General features: G+C 47.7%; 1 protein-coding gene across 1 annotated transcript in view; it reads left to right on the top strand.

The window, feature by feature from the left end:
• LOC101936924 (neuronal acetylcholine receptor subunit alpha-7-like) overlaps positions 1-26,733 on the top strand; it is a 106,916-nt gene that overhangs the window by 40,843 nt on the left and 39,340 nt on the right. The window contains exons 3-6 of the mRNA XM_005278889.5: positions 18,947-18,991; positions 20,645-20,754; positions 22,170-22,249; positions 23,819-23,986. Coding sequence (XP_005278946.1) covers positions 18,947-18,991; positions 20,645-20,754; positions 22,170-22,249; positions 23,819-23,986 — 403 coding nt within the window. The remainder of the gene's footprint in view (positions 1-18,946; positions 18,992-20,644; positions 20,755-22,169; positions 22,250-23,818; positions 23,987-26,733) is intronic.

Here is a 26,733-nt window from a genome sequence, read left to right as displayed (position 1 = left end):
TTTTCCTGCACTAGGCTTTACACCTCTCAAATTCTAGGCCTTGCCAGGAGCCTCCCAAAGGCCCCAGTGCAATTTGGAGCTGGGTTGCTCTAGGTTACTGTGGCTTTCCATGGGCTGCTGTGCTGCTGAGAATAGCCAGGCACCCCTCCCAGCCCCGGCACAACCCTATATTGGGAGCTGTGAGATAGGCAGCCTGGGATCCCCTAGGACAGGGGGCAATCTGGTCAGTTTGCTCCATTGTATGCCAGGCTGCAATGGAATGGACAATCTGACTGTTTTTGGTTGGAAGCACCAAAATTCTGTAAGGGCAGCTAGGGGCCTGATCCTGCTATTCTCAAGATCCCAATCCTGACTGTTCACTCAGGCTTGGTCTACACTACAGACTTACGGCAGTATAACTAAGCCGCTCAGGGGTGTGGAAAATCCATCCCCCTGACCAATACAGTTATACAGACCTCACCCCCAGTGTGCACAGCACTATGTCGACTGGAGGGCTTCTCGCGTTGACATAGCTACACCTGGAGTACCTACTCTGATGGGAAAAGCTCTCATTGGAGTAGGTAGCGTCCTCACGAAGCGCTACAGTACTGCAGATGCCCAGGTACCCGCTGCACGTGTAACCGAGTCCTCGCTTAGTCAGCCTTTCATTAGACCCACTTCCAATGGCGCTACACCAAGGAGTAAGAACTACTCACGTGAGGATGGGCTGGAGGCCTGTGCCCTGTTCTCAGGGGGAGCTGTGACATGACTGGAAGCAGGCAGTACGGCAAGTTTCATGAGAACGTTTCTGTGATAAGGTTGTTATGCCAAGCTGTGAACTTTCTGAAGTTCACCCATCCTGGAGAAAAAAATAGCTGATTCCGTTGTCTGGACAGGAACTTTAACAGATAAAGATGCCCAGGTCTGGGCTATGTCTGAATGTTTAAGATAAAAAGGATTTGTTAAAACTCCCACCCCAAGATGCCCTTGCTGCCCCACGGAGTTAATAACTTCATTTGAAACTCTTCCTAGACACGAGACATCTCCGCAGCTCCCTGTAATTACTACGCTCCATTCCACATTGCCGAGTGCGAGCTTGGAAAACTTCATTAGTCTCTGGGCCCCAGCTCCTGCCTAGTTCCAAAATAAGAGCCTGGCTATCTCTTAGCCTCATCAGCCCCTGCAGTCTCATCTCTTCTCAAGAAAGCGGAGATTGCCACGACTTGTCCGAGTGCCTGGACTGCTGCCAAAACACTTTGTGGCCCATCCTGCAGTCCTTGCTCACGCGGAGTAGCTATGCGCGCCCTGCTGGCGTCCATGGAACTACTTACGTGGGAGAGTGCTACTCAGCCTGAAGAAAGCTTGGTCTCCGCACACAAACGTGCTTCTGTTATGTCACTAGTGGAGAGGTCTGGTTGCACTGCTCTGAGGGAGGTGACCCAGGCTGGGGGAGTGTGGGTCTTTGGCCCCCTCCAATAGCCAGCCAAGGTAAATAAGTTTATGAGTCTGTTCCTGGCGAGGTAGCTGCTCCTTTGCAAGCAGTAGCATCTCAGGCTTTTCGATCTGGAGGTCTCAGGTTCAGTCTGTGCTGCCAACCCACCCAGGGGCACCTTTGCGTGAGTCTTCAGTGAATCTCTGCCCACTCCAGCGCCGTCTGAAGTGTTTCAGTACTAGAGCCCAGATGCTGGAGCTACATTGGTAGAGCCTCCCAGCTCTACCCTATGATATTGTTCCCCCTCGGTGCTCTCTCCTTTCACCCATTTGTCTAGAGAGCAATCCCAGGATTGCTTGTGTGGAAGAAAGTGGCAGTTTAGGTGGCCAAAAGGATGATTTTTGTGGGGGATTCCTCTGCCTGCATCAAACATTTTTCAGAAAGGGTGTGTACGCCCAGGGGGGCCCTGCCTACCCAGGGGGGAGCAGAGAGCAAAGGGGTGGGGATAGGGTGGTACAAGGCACAGTTGCTCACACTGCACTTTCAAAAGCCCCAAAAGGGGCTGTTCCTGTGTAAAATACATATTCCGTCAACACACAAAGACATTAACTCTGACCCAGATGAATGCTGGTCTTCTAGAGCTAAGCTTGTTGTGTTTTGATAAGCCATGAATTGCTTGATCAAAATAATTTGTGCATTATGGGGGCATTATAATATTGTAAAGCCCTGAGCTGTTAATTTGAAGTACATGGGCTTCACAAACAAAATGTTTCATTAATTTTTCTAGGAAGTGTTTTTGTTACTAGAAAAGTGAATGATGTATGTTAATATGCAGATTTTTTTTTACTGTATGAACTGTTGCTGAAAACAAGACAACAGTATTATTCTCCTGTCAACTATTCATCTGCTTGTATGCTCTTGGTCTGGATGGAGGCATTCAGGGAATTCTGGGAAAGTGCTTTGACATAGGTGCTGCTATATCTAGAGGGGGTCTTCTATGTACAACTGATCGGAAGAAACCAGATTACCGAGCGCAGACACATTAATTGCTTGAGGATCAAGCTGTATGAACTGTAACCTTTAGCCTTGAAATGATCCAGTTCTCTAGGACAGACGCACTTTAGGGGCCATGTACTGTTTTGAATGTGGTAGGAGAGACTGCAGGGTGGAAGGGGTTAAATTACTGTACTTCCCTACTTTGCATTTCAGCAGGCGGGACTCAGCCTAGCTGTACCGGTTACACCTATTTACACCAGTGGAGATGCTGGCCCCGGTCTCCACTGATCTCTGCATTTTGCAACATGTGATAAATGAAAATCAAAATGCGAGGGATATGGACAAATATAAATATGCCAGTAATATGCACCCGTTGACATTATTCCTAGTATAGCATCTGGAGTCACTAGATTAAACCATAATCCTTATAGTACATCCTGTTCCAATCTTTTCCAGCCAGATAGCTTCCACTGTGTAAGCTTGATCAGTCAAGACTGAAACAGACAGAGGACATGAAACAAAGCCATAATAATGAAAGGATTATTCAGTAGGTATTTCTAAGTTATAAAGTATTAATGAAAAAATGACTTTCAGCCCTTACAGACTAAGAGAATCATTTTTCATTAATATCTGCATTTACTTGTGATTTTACTGAGTAACCTGTGTGATATTTACTCTTTAGTTGTAGAAAAATCCCCAGCACACTGTGCCTCTCTTCCCATTCCCGCCATTTATTACCAGGGGCCCAATTTCTCTTCTGACACTATTGTAAATCAAGAGTAACTTCACTGAAGTAGGTGTAATTACATGGATATAAAACTGGTGTGAGTGAGATGAGAATCAGGCCCCGTATCACTATAAATGCTGGAAAATTTGTAATTAATAATCATGAAGTGTGGTCATTAAAATGCCCAGGCAGAATAAATAGTGCATAGGGCTGCCAGACCAGTATAGTCGCTAAAATTAAACCCAATATGCTCGCTCATGAAGCCAGTCTACTCTGACCAATTTTGAACTCTGGAAAAAACAAACAATTGGTTCCTACATCAATGTGGAAATTGCTTGAGAACTGGTGATGCTAGCGTCAAACAATCACGAATTATTGTTTCAACTAAATTCTGAGTGTCGGGCATTATCAAAATGCCCGTTTTACATAAGCCAACTAACTTCATCATGATTTAAATGTGAAACAACTCCAAAGTTAGGAAATGCCAGAAATAGGGTTGTCTGTACAACTTTAATTCGGCCCCCTGGTCCATATACATTATACTCCCTCTTTAATTACATTATCACATCCTATTTTTTTCTTCAGGACCGGGGCCGGCTCCAGCACTTTTGCCACCCCAAACAGCGGGGGGGGGGGGGGAGCCGCGATCGGCAGCACTTTGGTGGCAGTTCTACCACCACCACCACTTCATTATTCGGCAGCAGGTCCTTCCCTCCGAGAGGGACCGAGGGACCCGCTGCCGAATTGCTGCCGAAGAGCCGGACGTGCCGCCCCTTTCCGTTGGCCGCCCCAAGCACCCGCTTGCTGCGCTGGTGCCTGGAGCCGGCCCTGCTCAGGACCCTGCCTCAGTCAGTGCACAGGATGGACGGTGCTCACTTAACGAGCAGCTATTCGGTGTTGTTTTCTATTCATTGTTCAAGGTGTGGCTCCAGGACTTGTTTACTGAACACTAGTCACACCCTGCTCTGAAGACAGAATTATTAATTTCCTCAGGGGCTTTCCCACGGCGCTCATCACTGTAGTATTTGAATGCTTCACAACCAGGACTAAATGTATTTGCAGGACTCCCCTGTGAGCCGAGAGAATATTATTATCCCCCTTTTACAAATGGGGAGCTGAAGCACAGAGAGATTAAGGTTAAGAGTATCCACTAATTTTGGGTGCTCAATTTGAGACCTGATTTTTCAGAGTGCTTAGCAACGTATAACATTCAATACGTTCACAGCACAGCTTCCAGAGAGCGCAGGGATAGAGGAGAGTGCTCAGCACCTCTGCACATCAGACCCCAGCGTCTCAAGTCAGGCCTCCAGAAAATGAGGAACACCCAGTTAGTGACCACTGGGAAGTGTCTGGTGTGAGTGACTTGCCCAACAGCGCTCCGGAAATTAGTGGCAGGGCAGGGATAGAATCCAGTTCCTCAGAGCAGCATGCAACTGCCATCACCGTGAGACCCCGCCTGTTTCTTCCTTTAGAGTCCTGCCTCTTCGGAGACACACTTTCCACCATCTGTGTTCCCCACTTCTGGGGTTTGTACTGCAGTCCAGCCATTTCCTCACTGGTGGCCGGGGTGGGGAGACCCGGGCCCACCCACTACTCCGGGTCCTCACCCAGGGACCCTGTAGATGCCAGCCACATGCTGCATCCCCTCCAACTTCTCAGTACATTTCCCTGGGCCACTTCCCCATGGCCCCAGCACCTTCTTCGCCCTTACCTCAGGGCCTCAGCATATTAGTCCTACAGCCAGCCAGGAGCTGCCTCATTCCCATGGTCTCTTCCAGCACTGCTCTGTCCAGGGTACTAGCTTCTACCTACCTGCTAGGCACCCAGTCCTCTCTCCTTGAGCTCCAGGCAGTGACTAACCCTGCTCTGCCCTGCGGCTCTTATATGGGCCTGGATTGGCTATTCCTTGCAGCTTCTCTCTTATTGGCTGCATCTCCTGCACAGCCTCTGTAGGGCTCTATTAACCCTCATATGCCAGTGTGGTGATGGGGTGTCCACCCAAGGTCCTACTGATAACAGCCTCTTTCACTACACAACTCAGATTCATTCCCAAAGCACTTACAGTCTCATTTTCCCTCCTCTTCTAGCCTCCACCCTCGCAGGCTCCTTGTCCCACCTTTCCTCACCCCAAGGCCCAGTTCTTGGCCTCTCTGCATTTGAATCAGGCAGTTTCCTTCTCCACTCTTAGCTCAGCTATGGGGGGTTTGAGAGCTCAGGAAAGACAGGCTCCTTGCTCTCAGCTCGGTGTCCAGGCCCAGCACTGTTACTACAATTGCAGCCAAAGCCCTACTCAGCCCTCTGCAGCCTCAGCCCGTAGCATGCTCAGTGGGGACAGAATCTTCAGGGAATGAAGTGGAGAAGCCCTAGCAAGTCTCTACTGAGTATGTGCCAACTGCCCTTTTGCAAAGGCTTATCACACAGCCAAATTGACGTGGATTTTCACGGGGACATAAAAAGGCACATTGCTGATAAAAGACTACCCCCCTGTCAGATTTCAAGTGCCTGCTCCCAAGCATGGGCGCATTAAACCTTCTCAAAGAAAAAAAAAAGTCACCAGAATTTTTTTTTTTAAAACATGGGCAAAACCTATTTCCTAGCCTTGTTCTCGGTAATGGCGCATCTGTTTGGGCTGAAATTTTCCAAGAAATATCAGCCTGAGGCAAACACCTGGCATGGGAAGTTTCAGCCCAAACTGTTAAAGTTTGGCAAAGTTAGACGCAACCGAAAACGGGGTTTTATAATTAAACACGTTGAGCAACCTTAACAGGCGGTGCTTCCAGCCCTGCGTATAATCTCTCTAGCATCATAAATACCCCTCTGTCTAGTGAGACATTGGTACATCCCTCACCACTGCAGTATCTGAATGCCTCCCGTGGATTAAAAACAAAATAAATGGTCATGCTCTCCTTTTCTCCTTTCCCAGCCACCCAGAAACAGGCTTCGGAGCTCTTTCATGGGTTTTCTTAATGACTGTGAGAATGAGGGTACTAGTATGGGAAAGCCATGGCAGAGACGTGGGCTCTGCGGTCACCTCGGAATGCAGCCAGGTGAGCTGTTGTTCTGACAGCGGGGTCCATGTTCTTGGCCAGCTCCCATGACGATACTGTCTCTGGCACACCAGCCTCCCTCCTTGTTGGTTGGCAGTACCCTTGTTCCAGTGGAACAAAGTGATCACAGCGCCTAGTTTGTAGCACATAGCCAAGTATTCCCAGGGATGCGAGGAGGAGTTCTGGATGCCCCAAGAAAGTAGGATCAAGCCCATGCTAGTAGAATAGATTTAAAAAAATCCAGCATTGGTATCAGTTCAGGTAAACACAGGCAAAGAACTATTACATGAAAAGGGCTCAGAAGTGTTGGATGGGGACCCCAGAAAGAGACTTTGCAAGAACATTAGATCCACTGCCTGTTTGGAATCTAGGCTATTCTACATCGCACATGCTTAATTCCATTGACCACAGCCCTTAAAACATGCTTATCTTTAAGCACGTGTGTAAGTGCTTTGCTGAATTGATGCTGTAATGCCCAAAACCAGGAAAAAGGAATGGGGACATCCCTTGCAACTGGGCATGTGAGATGAAACTTGGATACATATTGAATGTAGATGTGAATTTTTTATTTATATTTGGCTAGCATTTGCCGGAGGTTTAGCAGAATGCTGAGAAAAAGAGATGAATAATGCATAGCTAGGAACAATGATTCATGTCTAGTCCTGTTTATTGCAGTGTCTGCTAACTATATGTAAAATATACAACAGGCTATTTAAGTATGACAATCTCAGGCTAGAGAATATATAAAACAGCCAGACACCATGTATAAAATGCAATGGGATTTTAGTCATGGACTTGGTGATGCTGGATGGTGACATAACAGCTTCTTCTAGAAGCCAAGGATGCAGGTTAAATACATCTGTATGGAACTCAATTGACCAATCAGTTGGAGAATAGCATCATCTAAGAGGCAATGTGCTTCGATTTAGCCAAAGTGCATGGGAAGGAGTTAGGACTCCCTAAAAACCGCCACGAACAGAGAAGTGGAATTGCTGGCTGCCCAGATTCTCATGGATGCCACCCAACAGGGGGACTTGCCTTCCCCTGGGGCAGATCAGCTGAGCAAATCCATCACTGGAGTTTGTAGGTCACCAGTGGGGGGGCTGAAGGCTAACATTTTCAGAAGTAAGTGGGGATTTGGGGTGCCCAGTTTGAGATCCCTGATTTTCAGAAAATGCCCTCAGAAAGTCAGCTCTTTAAGAGGTCTCAAATTGGTCACCCAAATATGGAGGCACCTACCATCACTATTGAAACTCCTGGTCTTTGTGTGGCATGGGAGCGACGAGTCCATTTGTTACATGGCTTTTTACAGCAGGGCAGTTGCCAATAAGGAAGTGTAGGTATCATGCATGTAAAACTGGTCTCCTGGCTTAGTGCTGGATAGGGTGACCAGATAGCGTGAAAAATAGGCACAGGGGAGTAATAGGAGCCTATATAAGCTAAAGCCCCAAATATCGGGACTGTCCCTATAAAATCGGGACATCTGGTCATCCTAGTGCTGGACTTCCTCATTTATACCAGTGTGAGAATCAGGCCCTTTAGATTCAACGGCCTGGTCTATTCCCTTTTATTAGTGTAAATGGTGCTCTTGCCCTCAGATCCAATTTTCATACATCTCTTGTTTATGTGGTCTGTAGCTCTCAGTAATAACTCTGTCTTTCTAATCCCACTCCCTAGCTCTGGGGGATGATAACAGGGGGAGAGATTGGTCTGACAGCGACCTGCTGGCATGGACCTGCTACATACTTGCAATGAGAGAAAGTGGCTCTGAGCAGACGGTTCTCTGTCCTTGGTAACTGCAGCTGAATGTGGCACTCGCCGGGCACAAGGGCGTATGTACGCACCCTCCATGCAGCAGTGGGGCTGTAGCAGGGCCGGCTCCTGGCACCAGCTCAGCAAGCAGGTGCTTGGGGCGGCCAATGGAGAGGGGCGGCATGTCCGGCTCTTCGGCGGCGGGTCCCTCAGTCCCTCTCGGAGGGAAGGACCTGCTGCCGAAGAATGAAGCGGCTTGGGGAAACCCTACAGCCTTTCATTGATCCCCAGGAACAGCTCTGTCCATATGGCCCTTAGAGAGCAAGAGGCTCCAAAGTGGGAGAGGAGGAGGCAGGGCCATGGATCTCGTCCTCACTGTCCACTGGCCAGGAGAGCAGTCTGCGTGCACACTCCCACTACATGGCGGGGATTTCAGAGGAATTGTGGGGGGCTGTGCGTTTGAGGCACAACTGAGCCCCAAATGAGTAACGAGTGGCAGTGGAAATGAAGATAAATTACCCTCCAGTGAAATCCCAACCCCTTTTTAGGGCTGGCTTCAGCTAGTGGGAGTCAGGGACTGTTTCCAATAGAAAGAGCCCACCACAGATTAAATGCCCAGGACGGGCTGAGTGCAGTGTTAGGGTTGTATGATCAAGCATTTCAATGTCATGTCAGGAATTTCCAAAAGTTAGTTGCCGGGGCAACATCCACTCAACCTTTTTAACTACTACCTTTCAAACAGAGAACCTCAGAGCTAGACGGGACCGCCAAGGTCACCTTGTCTCACCCCCTGCCAAGATGCAGGATTTGGGTCTAAACATATTTCTATTTTTAATGAAAACCCTACAACATCCAGGCTGTCCAGCTAACTGAATGTTGCCAGGGTAACCCTGCCTCTTAGAACTTCTTGTTTCTTGCAACATTAAATGAGGGGAAACCCAGCATTTGCACTATGCTAAATCACTAGTAGTGTTTATGAGGCCAATGAGACACTGTTGGTAATCAGCATCTAGGAAGCCGGGAGTTTTAGGAATGGAGTACCTGAAGAAACACAAAAGGCAGGGGGAAAAAGCCAAGTGGCCTATTTCAGAAGTTAAAGTGGACTATTCTAATTTAATCTATGCTGCAATAGTTCCTTATGGGACTGTCCGGTAAGTAGCAAACATGATGCCCCTTCAATAGGTCATCTGTGCGGATTGAACCGGGGACCTCTGGGTTAAAAAAAAGACCTGAGCTGCTCCTCATTGATCCAATGGATTAGCTGTAGTAGTGTGTCAAAAGTCACAAACTCAAACCTCAATACATAATCCAGCCACTATATGGAGACAAAAATACACATGACCAGTATGTTACAGTTAGAATAGCCAGAGCACAGTGTGTTCCGACTATGCTTCCTCCAAACTGCCCAGTGATACACCCGCTCTGTTAGCCCTACATCACCAAGCAACTGCCATTATACTACGGCTATTTCCTGGTAGAGGAGATGCATTGACTTTGCAGACCCTGTTATGGAATCATAGAAGATTAGGGTTGGAAGAGACCTCAGGAGGTCATCTACTCCAAACCCCTGCTCAAAGCAGGACCAACCCCAACTAAATCATCCCAGCCAGGGCTTTGTCAAGCCGGGCCTTAGAAACCTCTAAGGATGGAGGTTCCACCACCTCCCTAGGTAACCCATTCCAGTGCTTCACCACCCTCCTAGTGAAATAGTGTTTCCTAATATCCAACCTAGACCTCCCCGCACTGCAACTTGAGACCATTACTCCTTGTTCTGTCATCTGCCAACACTGAGAACAGACTAGATCCATCCTCTGTGGAAAACCCCACCCCCTCTTCAGGTAGTTGAAGGCAGCTATCAAATCCCCCCTCACTCTTCTCTTCTGCAGACTAAATAAGCCCAGTTCCCTCAGCCTCTCCTCGTAAGTCGTGTGCCCCAGCCCCCAAATAGACGGGAATAATCACTTCCCTCGGTCTGCTGGTAATGCTCCTACTAATGCAGCCCCATATGCTGTTAGCCTTCTTGGCAACAAGGGCACACTGTTGACTCATATCCAGTTTCTCATCCACTGTAATCCCCAGGTCCTTTTCTGCAGAACTGCTGCTTAGCCAATTGGTCCCCAGCCTGTAGCAGTGCATGGGATTCTTCCTTCCTAAGTGCAGGACTCTGCATTTGTCCTTGTTGAACCTCAGATTTCTTTTGGCCCAATCCTCCAATTTGTCTAGGTAACTCTGGCCCCTATTCCTACCCTCCAGCATGTCTACCTCTCTCCCCAGCTTAGTGTCATCTGTGAACTTGCTGAGGGTGCAATCCATCCCATCATCCAGATCATTAATGAAGATCTGGAACAAAAAGGGCCCTAGGACTGACCCTTGGGGCACTCTGCTTGATACCAGCTGCCAACTAGACATTGAGCCGTTGATCACTACCCGTTGAGCCCGACGATCTAGCCAGCTTTCTATCCACCTTATAGTCCATTCATCCAGCCCATACTTCTTTAACTTGCTGGCAAGAATACTGTGGGAGACGATATCAAAAGCTTTGCTAAAGTCAAGGTATATCATGTCCACTGCTTTCCCCATATCCACAGACCCAGTTATCTCATCATAGAAGGCAATCAAGTTGGTCAGGTATGACTTGCCCTTGGTGAATCCATGTTTACTGTTCCTGATCACCTTCCTCTCCAAGTACTTCAAAATGGATTCCTTGAGGACCTGCTCCATGATTTTTCTAGGTACTGAGGTGAGGCTGACCAGTTTGTAGTTCCTCAGATTCTCCTTCTTCCCTTTTTTAAAGATAGGCACTATATTTGCCTTTTTCCAATCATCCGGGACCTCCTCCGATCGCCACGAGTTTTCAAAGATAATGGCCAATGGCTCTGAAATCACATCAGCCAATTCCCTCAGCACCCTTGGATGCATTAGATCTGGACCCATGGACTTGTGCATGTCCAGCTTTTCTAAATAGTCCTTAACCTGTTCTTTCACCACTGAGGGCTTCTCACCTCTTCCCCATAGTGTGCTACCCAGTGCATAGTCTGGGAGCTGACCTTGTTGGTGAAGACTGAGGCATAAAAAACATTGAGTACTTCAGCTTTTTCCACATCATCTCTCACTAGGTTGCCTCCCTCATTCAGTAAAGGTCCCACACTTTCCCTGACCTTCTTCTTGTTGCTAACATACCTGTAGAAACCTTCTTGTTACTCTTAACATCCCTTGCTAGCTGCAACTCCAATTGTGCTTCAGACTTCCTGATTACACCCCTGCATGCTCGAGCAATATTTTTATACTCCCCCCTCGTCATCTGACCAAGATTCCACTTCTTGAAAGCTTCCTTTTTGTGTTTAAGCTCACCGAAGATTTCTCTGTTAAGCCAAGCTGGTCGCCTGCCATATTTACTGTTCTTTCTACACATCGGGATGGTTTGTTCCTGCAACCTCAATAAGGATTCTTTAAAATACAGCCAGCTCTCCTGGACTCCTTTCCCCCTCATGTTATTCTCCCAGGGGATCCTGCCCATCAGTTCCCTGAGGGAGTCAAAGTCTGCTTTTCTGAAGTCCAGGGTCCGTATTCTGCTGCTGTCCACCCTGCCCTTACAAGAGACCAGAATCTGGCCCTTTCGCTTTACTAAACCCCTGGTGGCAACAACGAAACCATGCTTGGTAAACTGTTATGTGATTTTATTCCTCTAAGAAAGTGTCTTAGCTTGATGTCAGTTTAGAAACTCTAGACACTACCCAGGTGAAAGGAAGGACAGTTAGAAGAGCAATGTGTGTATGGAATCAGCTACAGTAAGCTGCAATGCAAGATACTTCCATCAGTCTGTGTGAAAAGTGTGCTTTTGGCAAGCTCGGTGGCTAGTGCGTCTCATTTTGAAAGCCATGTGCACGGGATGCAAAACTGCACGTGCCTTCCTACATTGGAGACGGGCCTCATGGGCCCATAGAGGAGTCCACTCCCAGCAAACAAGCCATTGAATCAGAGTGGTCAGGTAGAAGGAGGAGTCTGAAATGGACAGAGGTCAGTGTTTGGGACTGGATGCTGAAATGGTTTAAGAGCTGCATATTTAAGACATTTCATAGTTTGGCCTGATGCGAGTGTGGACATTGCACAAACCACGTGAAAACACGGGGCCGTTGGTGATCAAAAAAGCCAGTAAACATACTGATCTCACTCAAAGACACTAACAAGTCAATGGACCAGACCGTCAGCTGGGGTCAATTGGCATAGCACCAGGGAAGACGATGCGGCTTCGATGATTTATGCCAGCGGAGGATCTGGCACATCATACCTACCAGAGGCAGTGCCAGGGGATGGACTATTTTTGCTAGAGCTCCACATTCCCAAGAACTCAGATGGTGACTTCTGGTAGGGAACGGTCTGATCGATTCTTCTCTCTTTCTGGTTTTCAGTTTCTTGGGAATTATCATTCTGAATCCTAAGAAATAAAGTTGTGTTACTTTGCAACCTTCCAGCAAGAGTATTCATGTTGTTATCCAACGTCTCTGTATGTGTGCTGTATATTTAAGCATGGGCCTGGTTTTCAACAAATGCAGGTGTACAGCTGCAGTCCTAACTTGCAGCTGAAATTATTCCATTCACAGGTGCAAACTGGGCAGTTTGGACAAATCAGAAAAAGTTTCAAAGACTTTGGAAAAATCACATCCTGCCCGTCTGGGAAACCCTCACATCCCCATTTGACAACTGGAAGGGGCTACTGTGTTGCTTCCCGGCATTATTCCCAGCAGTGAATGGTTATAAATCTCACAAACAGCCCTTTCCCTGTCTTGCTCTCCACAAAGCAGAACTCACTCTGCGAGCTCAAACAGGCCCTGAGGCAAGGTTGAGAACAGACTGTGGATGGCCACCAGGGGGGCCTACAGGGAAATGTTTTTCCAAGGCTGCCAGAGACTCAAGCAGCCAGGTGTTGGTCAAAATTCTTGCTGAGAGAAAGAACACTCAGTTCACGGGACTCCCCTACCAGAGACCTAGAGTCCAGGACCAAACCTGAGTTGTTTAAAGCCTAATTCAGAGGTCATTGTGATGGGGACTTCAGACCCAGGGGGCCATGACTGAAAGTAAAGCTTACAGCCCTAAGGAGGAGGATGCTAAAGACCCTGGACTTGAGAGGAGAGTTTACAGGCCTGGGATGGCACCTGTCTACAGTCATTAAGTTCCAAACTTGTAGGCCTGCCAGGGAAAGTCTGTGGTGATGCATCCCCTATAGCTTCCATTCATATGACTGCTAGGATTGTTTCATTAAATACTAAAGTAAGTGCTGAGTCTTTTCCTTCGCAGTGCTGAAGCCCACGGTATAAACCAATCACTTGGGAGACTCCTCAATGGGAAAAACATTTCCTGACAAAAACGTTGCTGAGGGGCAATGCCCCAGCCTGCGCTGCCTAAGAACTTGTCTCCATGGGGAAGTTATTGCACAGCAAGTAGGGTGTGAATTTACAGCACACGAGCTCCCTGGGCAGACACTCCTACTGCACTTGGAAATGCCTTGTCTTGCACTAGGTGCTCGTGAATGCACCTAAATCTCTCCAGGATTCTCTGCTCTTGCAGACCCCAAGAGGCTCACAGGAAGGGACAGATGCCGCCGGATCTCCTCCCCCAAAGCTCCCGGCCCTCACCCTGCCCCAAGGGCTTGCTGATGCCAACAAACTCGGTGCGGGGGAAGGTGGTGAAGTTTCCCTCCTGTACACCTCAGGAGGCCCACAGGAAGGGGGAAGACGCCTAAGCCCTTGGCCCAAATCCCCAAACTGTAAAATGTTCTGAACGATGCGACTCACCAAACAGGGCAAAACTTCACCTAATGCAAAATGCTGACTTCTTACCAAAGGTGTTATCTCCTGCCTGTGGCAGAGCAGGGGTAAAACCCCCTTTAAAGCCCTGCCAAGGTGCTGGCTGCAGTCTGCTCGCTGGCCAGGAGGCCAGGGGAGAGAGGCGGGTATTCAGCAGGGAGCCCAGCTGCAAGCCCTCATCAGGCCTGGCTCATAGGACAGCTGGGCTGAGGCACGGGAGGGCTAGAAAAACCCTGAACAAACCTCAGTGAGGAGGCTAGACTGGGAGGAGACAGGAGGGTAGTATCGCTGTCTCCTTACCAAGGTGGAAAGCCTCCAAGGCAGGAGACCCTGGGGAGGGTCTGTGGGGGCACTAGCTGTTGGGAGAGCGGGGAACTGCACAGACGCTGTAAATAAAGACACTGGGTGATCCAGCAAAAGAAGGCATGAAAGACTCTTTATTCTACCAGCCTAAACACAGGGTGCAGGTGGAAAAGTGGGAGAGTCTGCACTGACCCTGTGACACTGCCCATCAGGAAGGACTACTGACTCCACATGGGCTATTGTGGGATCACAACACAAAGGCTTTGTCAGTTGCCCCATCACACCCATAAAGATTGCCTATGTGCAAAAGGCTCCTCCTATCCACTTGAATTCCAGAAGAAGGAAATAAAACTAGAGGACAAGAATATTTTTCATCTCTCTCTCTCTCTGCTGTTTGGACTCTCACGGGGCTGGAGCTGGTAAACAGGAGACAAGCTCCCGAGGGTCAGGCTGGGTTAGCCCTACAAGCCATTCAGTGCTGACAGATTACTACAACTCTGTCACCTTTTGGAACCATAGACTGTCACTCATGTGTGTCTGTGTGTTGCCTGCTTTAACCTGTAAATAACGTTCTCATTTATTTTTCCTAGTTAATAAATCCTCAGTTAGTTTATTATAGGATTGGTTGTAAGCATTGACTTTGGTGTGAGATCCAAGGTACAAATTGACCTGGGGAAGGTGACTGATCTCTTGATATTGGCAGCAACCTGGATGTTTTGTGATCTTTGGTGTAAGTGACCATTTATCACTTAGTCCAGCTTGCCTGGGTGGCAAGATAAAGTGGCATGCCCAAGGGAACTGTCTGTGACTCCATGGTAAGACTGGTACAGGGATCCAGGAGGTCACACTTGTTACTGACTTGGTGCCATCTAATTATAGAACACACCACCGGTTTGGGGTGTCTGCCCTGACGTCGTCACTCATGGCCGTGAGCCACTCCAGGCAGCACGACAGATGTGCATGGCTTAAGCTGCTCATATTTTCGCTGACTCTTCGTGGGTAGCAAATTTGCATGTCTACTGTGAAGGTGACTGTGCAGAGAGACTGCAGTTTGGAGTAGCGCAACTGGTCATTTCCCAGAGCGAATATCTGCATTGCAGGAATGCGACTACAGCTGCGGCCTCGTTCTCTTTGCGAGCCACAAAACGTTGCAACATGCCCATGCCACTTCCCGTTCGCTTGTGCCTTCAGTGCCTGTGGGTTTTGGACATAGTGGAACTACGGGCAGGAAAAGACAGTGGATTCATTTTCATGCGGGGGAGAAGGAGAGCTGGGGATGTGACAAGTCGCTTGGCTTTGAGGACGCTGGCAGACACATTCTTTTTATCCTCAGCTCCTTCGGGGACTTGGATTCAGAGGCTCTCTCGTTATCTGCACACAGCTGCGTCATTGGCAGCGACGTTAGGCACGGTCATGGATGGGAAAGGACTGCTCCCATTCACTCTCAGTGGAAGACCCAGAGAAAGCATTAGTAGCAAAAAGGACATTGGTGGCAGTGAAACGAGAACAGGCTGGGGTAGTGCATGCAGATGGCATTAGCCACACAGGGGCTCAGACTGCAGTGCTGCCCATCACGGCAGACTGGTATTCACAAGCTTGGTGGGGGCCAGCTGCCCAAGTTGGCCAAACATAAATCAATGGACCAGGAATTTCTCATGTGCAGTCTGCCTGGGGGAGGTAGGGCGGGGAAGGAGAACAGTTGGAGGTGGGATTGTTTGCCTGAAGCTCTGTGGGCAGTTTGACAAGGTGTCTGTCACTTAGGCCTGGTCCACACTATGAGGTTAGGTCAATGCAAGGCAACTTACATTGCCTTAATGATGTCAGCGTCTGTGCTCGAATGGTGCTTCCGTCGGGTGAGTCTCCCTGTACACCCACACGAGAACTCCACCCCCACAAGAGGCGCAGGGCTTATGTTGGTGTCGTTAGGGGCGATGCAGCATCCACATAGACACTGCATTACTTATGTTGTGCATAAGTCAGTGGGGCTGACAGCTGGAGTCCTGCCCCCCCAACCCTGGTGCTGGCAACCTGAGCTGTCAGCAGGGTTCACGGCTGCCCCCATCCCGCCCCGGTGCTGACAGCCCAAGCGGTCAGCCATGCGCAGGGCTCACCCAGCGCCCCGCTGACAGCTCGGGCTGTCAGCTCTGGGGTGTGGGGACTGCCGGCTGTGAGCCTGTGCCCGGCTGACAACTTAGGCTGCTGGGCTCCAGCTGTCAGTGCCCCACAATGCCCCACACAGTTCAGTGAAAGCTGTCCTAGTGAGGACGTGCATCACAGACAGAAGGGGCATCGTGTGGATGTGAACCACTGCTTCAGTTACTGCACTGGCTGTAGGTCAATTGAATTTTGTACTGTAGACAAGCCCTTACACTGGGCACAGTTTGAATCAAACCAGAGGTTTGGGCTTTTGCAAAAGTTTCTGAACTTGTGGGGGAACAAAGAGCTTGGACTAGAAACTCCACCGCTGACTAGTTCCTTTGGCCCCTGGGAGGGCTGACGCTTTCAACTAGTTTGGGAAAAACCGGAGAGTTCATAGGGGATTGGTTCCCTAAGTATTTGGAAGCCCTGGGGACTTTGTATAAAAGACTGTGGGTTACAGACCGCACAGCTTTTTGTGCTTCCTGGCTTGTATTCATGGGAGGAAGTTACACGAGGAGAGAGATCCACCGGGATCAGTTATCCTACAGAGCTTTCAACCTACACAGGACCAGAAAGAGCCACCAGGGCTAACAATCTCTTCGGTTTGCTCCACAGACTCCCAGACCTAATGGGCTTGTGGCTCCTCAACTTAATGGCCGCCCCTGGCTGAGACCACAGAGTAGCCACGACACCTGCAGAGTTTTTATAGCACCACACGAGCAGAGGGCAGCTGAAGCATCTGCCTAGCTGGGAGCTGCTGGGAGCTGAGAACTTTTAAAAATTGGACATTTCATTGAGGCACCTAAGTGGGAGCTGAATTCTTTTGAAAATCTGGCATCGTATCTCAGTCATTAATGTCTGCAAAGGAACTTAATTGACTTAGAGTGAAATCCTGGCCCCATCGAATTGAGTGGAGCCAAAATGTCACCCTTTGTCTTAATGAAGTTGTGTCTGGGAATTATTCATATATTTCCATTCAAAGCATTAGCTATTATGGCCTCTTCGTCCCCAGCTCTTACCAGCCTGATGGATTTTGTGCGGGGTCCCGTGTCTCTTTGATCATTGCAGTCCAAATCCAATGTGCTATAGCGGACAAGATTTCCCATGATATTCCACAGTCGCTTTGTTCAATGCCACTTACCGAAACGCGGGCATCTCAGGCCCATTACTTTCTCTATCTCCATTGCATCGTAGCGAATCCGTCCGTTCTCTCCGCTAGCTTTGTGCTTACTGCTTCTCCTTTGCTACAAGGAACGAGAGCAACAACAAAAACGATGCATTCCTAGTACAAAAGAAGGGGAGGTTTTAGGTCAAAATGATCATTTGCCCAGCCCATCAGCCCCGGAGAATAGAAAGCATGCTGCCCACCTGGCCAGTCCCTGTGCAGGTGGCGGGGGGGGGAGGGAGCAGGTTCTGCAGGCTGCTGGTCTCCATCCTGTGCTGGTTGGCTGAGAATGATGAGAAATGGGAGGGGCCTTGGATCTGCTACACCCTCCCCCGATGCACGGCCAGCAGAGCTGAGATAGTGCAGAGTGGGGAGTCACCTGTTTTTGCTATGGCCTAGCGCAAGGGGAGCATAGGGATGAGTCCCAATTTTTCCCAGTCCGTCCCTGCACTGCTTTTGGGGCATCCCAGCTACCCCTTGCATAGGGAGAGAGGCACTAAGTGACAGTGGAGCCCCTTAGCAGCCACTCCTCGAGCTTGCAAACTCTGGGCAGTTCACAGCGGAGTTTGAAAAGACGTTGCATACCTGCACAAGTGCCAGCAGAGGCTGTGAATGGTCACAGATATGCTTAAGCACTGGGAGTATTAAGTCTGAAACCAATGGTGCCCTTGCCTCCTACATGCAAATGGGGGAAAGTATGGGTGTGTCGGAGGGGGTATGGGCTTGTGTGTCCCGCCCATGCGAATGAGGTGCGTAGCTGTATGCTCCTCTCTATGATATGAGCCCACAAATTGGTAGTTGTGCAGCCATGTTCTTGGCCTGCTGGGTGAGCTTGAGCAATCCACTTGACCTCTCTGTGCCTTAGTCTCACCATCTGTAAAATGGGGTTGTGGCACTTATCTCTTTTGCAAAGCACTTTGAGATCTGTAGCTGAAAAGCACTAGGTATTGTTGTTATGGATAGAGAATTGGATTCCAGGGTGTTCTGTAGCCTGCTTAGAGTTGTGTTTAGACACACAGAACTCCACATCTGTTCTGCATAGCATCCTCTTAATAAACATCATTTTCACAGTTTGCCGACGTGCCCTAACGTCTGCTCAAGACCAGTATTTTCTATATAAATTTCAATGACGTAACTTTAAGATGCATCTTGGGAATCTATTCACGATTCATCTGTAGCAACAATAATGACAGCGTTAATCCTCTCCAGTTACTGCCTGTCACAGAGTCTGTAGTTTATTTTACCACTGCCATCTAATTAAAATGAAAATCTCCGATAGCTTTTGTAGAGAATAAATGTCTTCAAATAAATAATGGCCATGGTAAATTATTTTCATTGCTGATGTTGATGAATTATAATGAGTGCTGAATTTTCATAGATTTGTTTTTAAGGCCAGAAGGAACTATTATAATTATGTAGTCTAATCTTCTGCATCACATGGGTCAGAGATTTCACCCAATGACGCCAGCATCGAGTCCATAATTTGTGACTGCAATATTTGCATTCATTTATCCTGCAAGTTGGGTTTGGGTTTGATTTTGTGGGGAAAGAACCCAGAATATTTTCTTGGGCTCATTAGGTTTTCTTCTCTCTTTTTTGAAGGATGAGAAGAACCAGGTGCTGATAACGAACGCTTGGCTACAGATGGTGAGTAACTTTGCATCAGCACTGAACAGAAATTGTTGTAAAAGGAAGTTATTGAATCTGATCCTTTGGCAGAAGAACTGTCTGTCATCTTCTATACTGGGACACAAGCAAATTGAGCTCTTGGAAATATTGCTGAAGATGGACTGGGGCAGGATTTCCAAAGCAGCATACAGGAGGAAAGTGCCCGACTCTGACCGGCTTTCAATGAGAGTTGGGTCCTCTGAAAATCCCACTTCCACTTATCACTTCCTTTCAGATCTGAAAATGAAGTGATTGGCCATATTAAGTCCTGTTGTAACTCTGATGATCTCAGTGGAGTTGGTCCAATGAGCCTTAAGACACAGATGTTAATAAATGAGGCTCTGAACACGTTTAGGGCATTGAAATTGGAGGGCTGATTTTCAAAGGCTGCAGTTTCCACTGAAGTCAATGATTGGGATTTCCAAAGGTGCCTCAAATCCTAATGAAGCTGCACCTCTTGCTTTCTTAAATTCCTTTGAGAATCCCAGATAGTGTCTAAATATGGACTTAAAGGCCTGACTGTAGGACCCAGGGGAAATTTCCAAGTGTGCCTAAGGAACTTAGAAGCATAAGTCCCATTGCAAATCAATGGGACAGACTCCTAAACCACTTAGGCACTTTTGGAACTCTCCTTCCCTCCCATTTTTTAAAAAAAATTCCCTTAATTATTATCTGCCCTATATAACAAGCTATGGCGCCCAGATTGTGGATAAGTAAGTCTGCAATTAAATGCGTACAAGGAAAGCTCAGATAGTTGTCATCCCTGTGCGGTATTACTCCTGAATTAATGGTCCAGTGTAGGATTAAGCATTGCTGTATGGTAGGGGGTATCATTTATTCTTATGCAACATAAACCTGAGTTTCTGATTTATTTGTGGTCATTGGAACTGCCTCTTCAAAGCTAAAAGACCACAGGAGAGATGAATGATTTAACTAACTCTAATGTTACATTAGAAACCAAATATATTATCTGAATGGAGCAAATGATCCTTCTGCTTGTCCACTACATTGTAGTTTATGGTATGAGTGATCTTGGTTATAAAAAAAAAAAAGAATTACCTAATTTATTCCAACCTATACTTTTACACTGCTGCCATGTTATTATTGTCATACCCTCTTGTGTGCATATACTTTGGACAGGAGAACCTTGATACGCTGTAGTCGTCAGTCAAGAATCTGTATTGATCAGCAAAAATTCAAATCTGGCATTTTTGTGGGGGCGGGGAAAATATCATAAACAATCATTTTGGAATACGGAGGGCAGTTGTATGCTTTCCAGGCCAGGCCCTCAGCTGGTATAAGTCAGCATCCACCGATGTAACACGGGAAATAACTATTTCCGTATAGATTTTTCTAAACAACAAACATGTTAAAATATAACAGTCCAAACGTTAAGTCATTACACTGCAAGCTCCTCAGTGCATACACCAGTCTGTTTCATTGTCGTCACTTGTTATTAACCCTAGAACAGTAATTACTATGTTATCATTGCTATTGCTAATATTCATTATCTTTCCATGGCACCCAAATGTGCCAGGCACTTTCCAAACATACAGGGAAACATTCCTTTCCCCTATGATCCTATATTGTAGAAATGATAAATAAAACATTTGTGTCTATATTTCCCTCTAGTACTGGATTGACGTTTACTTGTCTTGGGATCAGTATGCATACCCAGGAGTCCAGAACTTACGATTTCCCGCTGACCAGATATGGGTGCCAGACATTCTTCTGTATAACAGGTACGGAAGGTTTATAAGTCCTGAGACAAACACTGAGTCAGTTCATCCCCTGGTGTAAGTCAGCGTAGCTCCATTGACTTCAAACGGAGATTACGCCAACTGGGGATCAGGTTTGTGGCCTCCAAACAATGGAAACAAACCCAGACAAGTGCTGCAGTACAGTGAAAAGTCTAGACGGAAGCACAGAGTTATCTTAACGATGCTCGTAACATAGAAATGGCTTGAGGCCTTTGGCCATGGTCTATATAATGAAAGATTAAGTTATGATTACCTATCTTGTGCTATTGCAAATAACGATGCTGGTTTCATTTGACGTTTGTGCTTTTGTAGTCTCCTGGTACAGCCTTATGGAAAATTAGATGATGTTAGCACTTAAAAATACCACAATTACATATAGCTAAAAGACTACACATAGGGACCGACAAAGCCCAGGAAACTCGATAGAAATAGTCCTACTAGCTTCACTGGGAGTTGAATCAGGCCCTAAGATTGTAAAATAATTACGAAATGCCCTTCAGTTCAGAGGGAGTACAAGACAATGCCAGCACAGGAAAGTCTGCAATAGCCATTTTGAAGACAAGTTGTCTAAAATATCAAGCTCTGAAGGGCTGGATTGTTTGATTCAGTTTGGATAAGTATCCAGCAGTCTGGAAGCTTCCCCAAACCTCAACTAACTCCTGAAATTAGAGAGAACCAACCCACAAGGTCTGCACCCAACATTGTGCCTATTATTATTATTGGTATCTCTGTAGCACCTCCGAGCCCCAGCCGTTGACCAGGACCCCACTGCGCTAGGTGCTGTACAAACACAGAACAAAAAGCCCCTAAGAGCTTACAATCCAGATCCCTGAGCACCCACAAAGACCTGCCATGCCATCTGAGCCCCCAACAGTTCCCTTTCTTCTCTGGCCACTTCACCGCTGGCCTGTGACTTCTTGCTCTCTTTGAAGAGGAGCTGCAGTTCCAAGCTACTGCTAAGCTAGCACCTAGTACCTGCACCTAGTAAGGTGCCACTTGGCCAGAGGTTACAAAGGGCCCAGGGTCCCATCATCGTCTCCCACTGTCACAGCCTTGGCATGAAAGGCGCTGAGCTCGTCGGAAAATCAGGCCATTTCAGTTAGTTGCCTAAAGGGGAGCGGAGCTCCTTGCAGCTGCTCTCCCTCAGTGACTGGGGCCGTCTGGGGGTCCAGCCAGCTGGCTGAGAGCTGGACCCTTTATCCAACTGATCTAAATCTTGAAAGAAGATCCAAGCTCAGTTTGGAGTGAGCTAGAGATTCCAACTAATGCTATTTTACAAAGTTCACCCACCGGTCCCTAATCCACACACCCGCTCTTCAGAAATGAATGATTGTTATTTTACTGTGCACCACATTTTGAATTCAAGGGCCTGTGGGGTTTTTTATGTTGTGTTTTAGTGCGGATGAAAGATTCGATGCCACGTTTCACACGAATGTGTTGGTGAATTATTCTGGATCTTGTCAGTACATTCCTCCAGGTAGGAGACGGATTTTGTTTGTTGGTTTAAATCAATTTACTTTAATGGCGTCAATCAATTTTCCTGTTTAGAGAATTAATTGTATCAGTTTAAAAGCAGATCGGGATGAGAAGCTTTGTGCGCTCTATGCGGTGGGACAGACTTCCGAAAGAATTCAGCTTCTATTTTAGACCCCTAAATACAGGCCAGCTATTGAAATGTGTTCAGCATCCAGCAGCTCCCACTGTGACAAAAAGGTTTAGCACCATACAATGCTGAAGCTTTTGATGATCCGGCAGAAACACAGGCACCTAAGGAACTTTTACTGCAAAAACTTAGGTGGCAACAAGTTTACGGGACTATCCAGATCTGCAGCAGCTGAGCAGGGGTTGTATGAATCTCACCAGGGTCCAATTCTGGGATTTAGGTGCTTAAAGTGGCCGTCAAGCATCTAAGAATCTTTGTGAATCTCAGTCTATCTGCTTATGTCACTTCTATGGCCCCATTCCTGTGGTATCTGAGCACCTCACAGCCTTTAGTGGGCTTATCCTCATAGCCCCCGTGAGGCAGGGCAGTGCTGTTATCCCTGTTTTAGAGACCAGGAACCGGAGCACAAAGAGACTAAGCGACTTGCCCAACGTCATACAGGAAGTCTGTGGTAGAGCAAAGACCTGAACCCTGATCGGTGGAGTCCCAGGCTGGTGCCTTGACCACTGGGAAGAGGAACTTCACTGCAGACAACTGAAATTTAATGGTTCTCAGTCCCAGAGCAGGGATACGTGGGATTCTGTTAGCTTCACTGCAAGGCCATTGCGTAGACAGGCACAGATTGGTATAATGGGGTAGGATTGCCCAACAAGCTTCCCAGGGCATCTCCACGCTGCGTCTGGAAGTGAGTCCCCCAGCCTGAGTTCACAAACTAGTGTACATGGGGCTCGCACGAGTGCACTAAAAATAGCGGTGCAGACAATGCTTTGACATTGCAACGTGGGCTGTCAGTCCAACCCCCACATCCAACCCCACCCCAGGCTTGAGAGCCCCCGCCTCGGCCCCAGCTATTTTTAAGTGCACTAGGATGACCTAGGGTGGGAGGCTTGCACCAGACACAGTGTAGACAGACCCCTAGAGAACATACATGAGGGAAGACCTGGCGATATGGCCCAAGGAGAATAAGCATGGCAAAGAAAACAAAGGGGCAAAAGGTCACGAATTTGTATGTTTGTTGGTATCCCCTGAGCTGGTTTCTCTGCTGGTGTATGTCGGTGTAGCGCCACTGAACTCAACACGGCGTGCACCCATTTACACCCTGGAGAGAATTTGGCCCCTATCTCTTTAGAAACACTGCATCAGCTGGGTCTCTCTTTTGCAGAATGTAACTGCAAAAGGAAAGTCATTTGGCTCAGGAAATCGTAAGTGCTGTGAGTGGAACAGTTCGATTAGAAATTCTAATCGGCGTCTGCTCAGCGGGATTGAGTCTAATTGTAGAGAGAGGCCTGAGAGTTCCACAGGCTCTCAGCACAATGTCATTTCATTTTGCATTTGCCCTTCAGACCTCAGATGTCTGTTTCCCCCTCTAACATCTATTCTCAGGCATTCTGAAGAGCACGTGTTACATTGACGTCCGCTGGTTCCCTTTCGATGTGCAAAAATGCGATTTGAAATTTGGTTCATGGACCCACAATGGCTGGCTGCTTGATCTGCAGATGCTTGAAGCTGATATTTCCAATTACATATCAAATGGAGAATGGGATTTAGTGGGTAAGTTGGCTCGCTTAGAAATCTAAAGGAGTTGAAACTTTAAGGCAAATTGAATACATGGGAATGACGGCTCTTATTTGGATATTTGAAGTACAGGTATTAAAAGCTCCTATTTGAAAAGCAGTAGAAATCTCACAATTGGACTGCAGACAATGTTTCAAGTGTTTTCTTTCTTGTCCTGCCGAGTTAACTAAAGCTACATTAGGGAGCCTGTGGGCATATTGCTGTGGGGTCTGATAACCTATGAAATTCTACTGACGTCAGTACATGCAGGGGGTCAGCACAGAACTTGGATATCTGGGTCTTCTGCGTGCATAGTGAACATCGAATCACGTTTCTGCAACTTATTTAGCCTAAAGGGGATTAGGTTTGAAAGTCTGATCACAGCAGGAACTCTTGCAAAACCCCAAACCAAACAAACCCCCAAACCATATACCCAGAGCCTGGTCTACACTTCAAACTTGGGTCGACATTCCTACAGCACTCATGGGTCTGAAAATTCCACCCCCTGCGAGCCCTGGCTACACCAACCTAACCCCCAGTGCAGACCCAGCTATGTCGACGGAAGTCTGTTTCTGTTGACCTAGCTACCCTCGCTTGGGGAGGTGGAGTTCCTATATCAACAGAAAAAACCCTTCCGTCATTGTAGTCTGCGTCTACACTATGGGGTTAGAGACGCACAGCTGTGGTGCTGTAGTAGTTATACTGGTATAGTGCCATCAGTGTAGACATGTCCCAGGTCAGCAAAATCTCTATTCAGTAAAGTCAGTAGCCTCCCCTCCGCTACATCAGGTCAGTGCATTCCAAACATTCATTCTACTGTTCCAGAAGACAACTGTACTTTTAAAAAGCTGATGCTTCTCACAGACTCCGTTCTTAGACCCGGCCTCTTCAGACCTGATTCGATCTCACTTCTACAGCTGTAAATGAGGAGCAAAGCCACTGAGGTCAGAGTAATGCCAGTATAAAAGCAGGCTAAGTGAGATCAGAATCAAGCTCTTTCATCTCCAAGGTGTATTAGCTTTATGCCCAGTAGAGATGTCAAGTTCAATCCCAGGGGAGGAAAGTCCTGAGCTACTTTACAGAGTTTCTACCAGCCATTTCAGGGAGCAGCACAGAAAACATGTGCATATAACCTACACCCATTCTGTGTTGCTCTGTCTGCATCTAGGGGTGGGATGGGCCACATGTAGACCTTGGTTAGCTTGCTACAGCGTGAGCTTGGTTACATGTGGCCCTTCCCATAGCTGGAGCCTGGCAGCTGCAATGTGAAGTCTTAAGGCAGGGGATCTCAGAGGTGAGAAACTAATGGGAACCATCAGGATTCTGTTTTCAGGAAGGGTAAAGGACTCCACTAGGAGGGGAAAACCCCGAAGCTCCATCCCACTCAGCGCTGTACTGGTTTTCAAATACTCCTCTGCACTGGTTTTCAAATACTTTTTCAAATACAGGTTTAGGAGCTCAGGAGAGGGCCCCATTTGGTTATTTCTGGCTTAAAATCCTGCCTTCAACAAGCATCGCTGAGGAACACATTTGGTGTTCGAGTTGCCTGCGCTTGTTCCCGCAGGCCTGGATGGAATTGTGTCAGCTCTCACATCACTCCGACAGTGGCCAATGCAATAATGGGGTTAGACAAGCAGCCTGCCTAACACAACTAGTGCCTTCTCTTCTAAAGAAAGCCCCTTCTCTGTATCAACCTGACACACTGGTGCTACACATTGCACACATTACGGTGAATCAGACCTGTTGACCCTTAAGCGTCAAAGCAAAACAAAAAGAAGAACAGGAGGACTTGTGGCACCTTAGAGACTAACAAATTTATTAGAGCATAAGCTTTCGTGGACTACAGCCCACTTCTTCGGATGCATCCGAAGAAGTGGGCTGTAGTCCACGAAAGCTTATGCTCTAATAAATTTGTTAGTCTCTAAGGTGCCACAAGTCCTCCTGTTCTTCTTTTTGCGGATACAGACTAACACGGCTGCTACTCTAAAAGCAAAACAGTGCACAGTGAAGGAAGAGAAGATCCAGATGATACAACCAGAGGAGAAAAAGGTGATGGGTGCTGAGTCTCTGCTGCCACTGTGGACATTGTCAACTGCAGGATCAGGCTGTCAACAGTCTACTGCACACTGGGTGTGATGGACAACTATTGAAAGCCGCAGTGTCTCCAGACATCAGTCACTAAGGGTGGGGAAGGCAAACTGTAGATACCCGTTTCCGTTCCCTACCCCCCGAGCACTCCCTTGGAGGTAGGGTTGTCTCTGTGGCTGTCACACCTGTTTCTCCTTCATCTAGGCCCCTTTAAGAACTCCCCTCTTTAACTCTCCCTTGCAGGCTTTCCCTGGCTAAGGTGCTACAGGAGCCAAACGTGCTCCTCAGAGCTGCCCCTTCCACCAGCCCCAGCTCCACAGTCTCCTCTTCCCCCCGTTTCCTGTCTCTAATAGTTTCAGCGACCGTCTCCAAAACACCCCTCGCCTGCAGCTTCCTGCTGCCTTTCAGACTGGAAATCACCTAATTCCTCTCAGGTAGGGCTCAGAATTGGCGTAGCCCCAGGCTCTCCAGCCCGTGGGCAAGCCACCATGTTCAAGCTGGCATCTTTCCGGTTCAGTCAAAAGTCTGACCTGATGAGCAAACCAGACCAACACAAAACAGGGAAAAGAGCGAAAGAACAACAAATGCTAGGACATGGCAGCATCTGTCACATTTGCAGTTCAGCTGCTAGAAAATTAGAGGCACAGTCTACAGCC

The sequence above is a fragment of the Chrysemys picta genome, chromosome 6 (genome assembly GCF_011386835.1).
Source record: "Chrysemys picta bellii isolate R12L10 chromosome 6, ASM1138683v2, whole genome shotgun sequence".
Classification (NCBI taxonomy): domain Eukaryota; kingdom Metazoa; phylum Chordata; order Testudines; family Emydidae; genus Chrysemys; species Chrysemys picta.
The sequence above is the reverse complement of the archived record's forward strand: the minus strand, read 5'-3'. Positions and strand labels throughout refer to the sequence as shown.